At 54.3% G+C, this 4894-nt stretch overlaps 1 protein-coding gene across 1 annotated transcript; it reads right to left on the bottom strand.

The window, feature by feature from the left end:
* Nucleotides 1-237: 237 nt before the first annotated feature.
* Nucleotides 238-1070, bottom strand: c2h6orf47 (chromosome 2 C6orf47 homolog). The gene has a single exon (XM_069919469.1). It carries the CDS (start codon nt 858-860, stop codon nt 300-302), a length of 561 nt encoding a protein of 186 aa, XP_069775570.1. The 5' UTR covers nt 861-1070; the 3' UTR covers nt 238-299.
* Between the last annotated feature and the right edge of the window lie 3824 nt (nt 1071-4894).

Genomic DNA, 4894 nt, shown 5'->3' with positions numbered 1-4894 from the left:
CACCCTCCTCCTGCTCTCCTCCCACCCTGCCCCTCTCGCACCCTCCCTCCTGCTCTCCTCCCACCCCGGCCCACTCGCATCCTCCTCCTGCTCTCCTCCCACCCCACCCGACTCGCACCCTCCTCCTGCTCTCCTCCCACCCCGGCCCACTCGCACCTTCCTCCTGTTCTCCTCCCACCCCACCCGCACCCTCCTCCTGCTCTCCTCCCACCCTTGAATCCTGCAAACACCACCCCCTCCCACCCTCAGTCGGTGCAACCCGTCCCATTAGCCCCCCCCCTCCAGGTCCAGCGCACCTCTCAGCACCCCGTGTCCGTGAGGGGAGTCACGTAGGAAGTCGTCGTTTCGTTGCAAGTCGACGTCCCGTCTCCGTCCGACCCTTCCCCGCTCCCGGGCGGAGTCGAGGGGCCGGCGGCGGCTTGTGCTGCTGCCGCCGGGGTGTCCGTGCGCCGCGCCCGGTGCAAACTCACCGCGAGGACCAGGAGGTGCAGGGCTCCGAAGGCGAGGGTCAGCTGCGTCAGGTAGGCGTGTAGTAGCCACAGTAGAAGGTTCATGCCGTACGAGGTGGCCAGGAAGAGGGCGAGGCCGTGCAGCCAGAGGGCGGGCAGCCCCCGCAGCCCCAGGACGTCCAGACACGCACGGGACAAGGGCGAGGCCAGGCACAGGAAGGCCACGGCGCCCAGGTCAAAGAGGTGGCGCACCAGGTTGAAGGAGATCTGGAAGGGCTCGTTCGCCTCCGCCTCCGCCTCCGGCTCCGGCTCCGGCTCCGGCCCCAGCAGCCGCCTCAAGGCGCCCAGGAACCAGACAGCCTTCTCCCTCCACGGGCGCACGGGTGCTGCGGGCGTTAGCCTGTTGCCCATGGCCACCCCCCCCCCCCCCCTCCTCCCGCTGCCGCCGCCGCGGGGTTAGAATCAATCCATGCGCCGGCTTCCCTCCGCCTTGTCCCGGGACCCTGGTGGTATGAGGGGTGGGGGGGGAGGCGGCTGGCCACAAAGGTCTGGACGACTTCCAGCGACTGGAATGCGCAGAAGGCGGCCCCCCTCCCTTATCCCCTCCAGCCTCGCCCACCATTCGCCGGGGTGGTTTCCCGAGCCAAGCCCCACCCTCGCCAACTCCTCCCCCCGCCCCCAAACTTATCAGACTGCATTTAAGGCGAGGATTACCCCAGGGCAACACGGAAGTCCGCAGAAATTCGTGGCGGATTCAGCATCAGGAGCTGAGTTTACTACCATATAATGATTTACAGTCCGGAAACAGGCCATCTCGGCCCTTCTAGCCCGCTCCAATCTATGTGAACCTCACCTACCCACTCCCTTGCCCATAACCCACTCACCAACCCCCCCCCCCCCCCCCGCCCACCTCCATGCCCTCATCCGTCCCCCTGCCCTGACCACCTCTCCCTGGCTGGTCATTCCGCTCAGCCGCTTCCAGGTAGCCAGAATACCCCGACTGTGAAGCCGCCTGTTCTACCTCAACGTGGCTGTCGGGCGGAGAACCTGTCCGGGGGGGTGGGGAATATCCCGTAGGGATATTCTCCTGCTCGAGGCATCCCCTGCTGCACCTGGAAGCAGCGGTGGGACTTACGGCTGCAGTCTGTGGGGTCCGGCGTTCGCTCGGACGCGGCTTCCCCTTCAGCCAGTGCGCTTGGGCGGCAGGAAGGCGTCTTTCTCCGCGGCCACCTGAACATCCCAGCTGCATTCCCCGCCCCCAGCCGCGTCGGCCGGCACATTATTTGTGTCCGAGCAGCTTACAAGTAAAGAAACATCCTCTTATATTACTAACCCTTAACTTATGACCCCTTGTTCCAATCTCCCCTACCCTCAGGGGGAAGAGCCTATTCACATCTACTCTGTTTATCCCCCTCATAATTTTAAATACCTCCATCAAATCCCCTCTCAACCTTCTACGCTCCATTGAATAAAGTCCCAGTTTACTCAATCTTTCTCCATATTCTAGATACTGCAATCCAGGCAACATTTTAGTAAATCTTCTTTGCACCCTCTTGACCTTATTGATATCCTTCCAATAATTTGGAGACCAGAACTACACTCAGTACTCCAAATTTGGCCTCATCAATGCCTTAAACAGTTTCAACATCACCTCCCAGCTCCTATATTCTATGCTTTGATTTATAAAGGCCAGCATACCAAAAGTCTTCTTCACCACCCTATCCACATGGGAATCCACCTTCAAGGAATGCTGAACTGTTATTCCAAGATCCCTCTGTTCCTCTGCATTCCTCAATGCCCTCCCCTTCACCACATACATCCAATTTTGGTTAATCTTCCCAAAATGAAGCACCTCACACTTATCTACATTATACTCCATCTGCCACCTTTCAGCCTACCTTTCCAAACAAGTCCAAATCCTTCTGTAGTCCATGAAAACCCTCCTCACTATCCACAACTCCCACTGTTTTTGTATCGGGGCCTGGAAGGGAAGTCGGGGGGAGGTGTGAGAGCAAAAAGATTGTAAACGAGAGTATTTTGGATGACTTTTCAGTTTTTTTTAGCCATATTTTTCTTTTCATATCTGGAAAATTAAGAATTAGGCTCTATGAACATTTAGGAGCTTGTACGGCGAGATTGCATTTACGATGATGACGCTGTGATGTCAAGAGTTGGTGTGAACATGCGCATTGCGCCAGTTAAAGACAGGGAGCGAGGGCCTCTTGGAACACAAGGGCCAGCCGTGCGAAATCTCTAAACTAGGACGGAAACTTGTTTTCACGTTCCCTTACAGATAGCGAGAAAAGTTAGGGGAAGTTGGCTGAGCCCCTCGGCCTTCTGTTTCAATGGCAAACCATTTTCAAGCGAAGGACGTGCCTGATTACTCGACAATACCAGTTGGAGCGTGATTACATGAAAAGCCCTTCTGGAAAGGGTTGTTGCTACAATTAAGTTCCTTGCTTCTACGTGCAGTTAACAACACAGATTCTTGAACGTAACGACATCACTTCATTCTATTCAATGAAGGGTGGGGCGGGGGGCGCTTACTAAAGCTTAGTCTGGGGGGAGGTGGGAGCGGTACTGACAGAAATGCTGGAGGAACTCATCCGGTCTTGCAGCATCCATAAGAGATAAAGATACATTACCGACGTTTCAGGCCTGAGCCGTATGAATGAAATAAGAGACGAGTCTGTCTGTGGATGGGGGGAGGGGGAATGAGACGGTGAGGAGTTCAGATCAACCGACTAAAGGTGTTCTGGGCATGGCTTTTTCCCCACACCAAAGGCTGTGAGTTTGATGAACTGCATTGCGTGGGGAGCATCTGCAGAGGATGTGATGGTGGTAAAAACACACAGTAGGTGCTGGGGGAACTCAGCTGGGCTCGCAGCATCCATAAGAGGTCCACATCACCGAGTTTTGGGCCTGAGCTCTTCCTCAAGGTAGAAGCAATGAACAGGAAGACGTCAGGATAAAGACACGGCTGGCTGGGGGAAGATGGGTCCAGACCAACATAAGGTGTTAATTGGATATGATAAGAGTAGAGAATTGATTTTCAGAATTAGGATTTATTGTCATGAACATATTTTGTGGGCACATCAAATATTCATATTATAGCCATCTTACAACATTACTATAAAAAGGTCAGGCAGTGTCTTTGGTTCATTGATTATTCAGGAATCTGATGACAGTGGGAAAGAAGCTGTCCTTGTGCCACTGGTCGCTTGTCTTTTGGCTCCTCTACCTTTTCCCCAATGGTAGCAGAGTGAAGAGGGCATGGCCCAGGTGGTGGGGGTCTTTGAGGATAGAGACTTCCTTTTTAAGACACTGTCTCGTGTAGACGTCCTCGACAGATTGGAGTCTGGTGCCCGTGATTTCGCAGGCCGAGTTACCAACCCTCTGGAGTTTATTCTTGTCCTGAGAGTTGGTGCTTCTGTACCAGGCAGTGATGCAGCCAGCCAGAATACTCTCCAGGGTCCACCTGTAGAGGTAAGGTTCTGTGAATGGAAACAGAGGGAAAAGAGGGGAGGGAGAGAACTGGGGGAAAGATGACAAGGAAGAAGAAGATTATAACAAAAACCATTTGGAGAGTTCCCAGACGGAAGATAAGGAGTTGTTCCTCCAGTTTTCAGGTGGTCTCCGTCCGGCCGTGCACAAGACTGTGGACGGACACATCGGAGAGACTGTGGACAGACACATCGGAGAGACTGGGCACAGACGGGGAGATCGCTTTGTTGAGCCCCTCGGTTCTGTCCGCCACAGCAGCATGGATCTCCCCGTGGCCGCCCATTTCAATTCCCCATCCCATTCCCTTGCTGACATGTCTGTCCACCATCTTAAGTGTGTTTTTAGATTCTGATTGACCAGGGCATTAAAGGTTATAGAAAGTTGGCACAGGGACAGCTTCTTCCCCTCCGCATCAGATTTTTGAATGGACTTTCCCCTATTGCAGTGTTTATTTAATTTTGAATGCAATTTGCAGCAATATTTGCAATGCTACTGCAAAACAACGAGTTTAGCAGTTGAGGGTGGGGGCTCGCTTAACGGTCAGGAGAATACTGTACCACAGCTTGTGGGGCCCGCCACAACCGCTTTGTGTGCGCTTAGTGCGGACAAGGGCCAGGCAACCTGCGGTAGCCCTCCTGAGCTGCTTGGGAGTGGAGTAGGGCTTGAGCAGATCGGAGGGGGTGGAGGAGCAAGGTTGTTGAGGGGCTTGTATATAAATAACAGGAGCTTAAAGTCAATTCTGAGCCACCACACCGACCACCACTGGAGGGAGGCCAGAATTGGGGTGATATGGCCCCTGTTCTTGGTACCTGACTGGACCCTACCGGCGGCATTCTGGACCAATTGGAGGCGGGTTAGGGAGGACTGGCTAATCTCAGTGTATAGACAGTTAGCGTAGTCCAGTCACGAGTAGATATGGGCGTAAATAACTCTTCCGAGAT

The sequence above is a fragment of the Narcine bancroftii genome, chromosome 2 (assembly GCF_036971445.1).
Source record: "Narcine bancroftii isolate sNarBan1 chromosome 2, sNarBan1.hap1, whole genome shotgun sequence".
In the NCBI taxonomy this organism is placed as follows: domain Eukaryota; kingdom Metazoa; phylum Chordata; class Chondrichthyes; order Torpediniformes; family Narcinidae; genus Narcine; species Narcine bancroftii.
The sequence above is the reverse complement of the archived record's forward strand: the minus strand, read 5'-3'. Positions and strand labels throughout refer to the sequence as shown.

Coding starts and splice junctions, on each gene's coding strand:
- c2h6orf47 (XM_069919469.1), bottom strand. CDS start 860: ATGGGCAACAGGCTAACGCCCGCAGCACCCGTGCGCCCGTGGAGGGAG.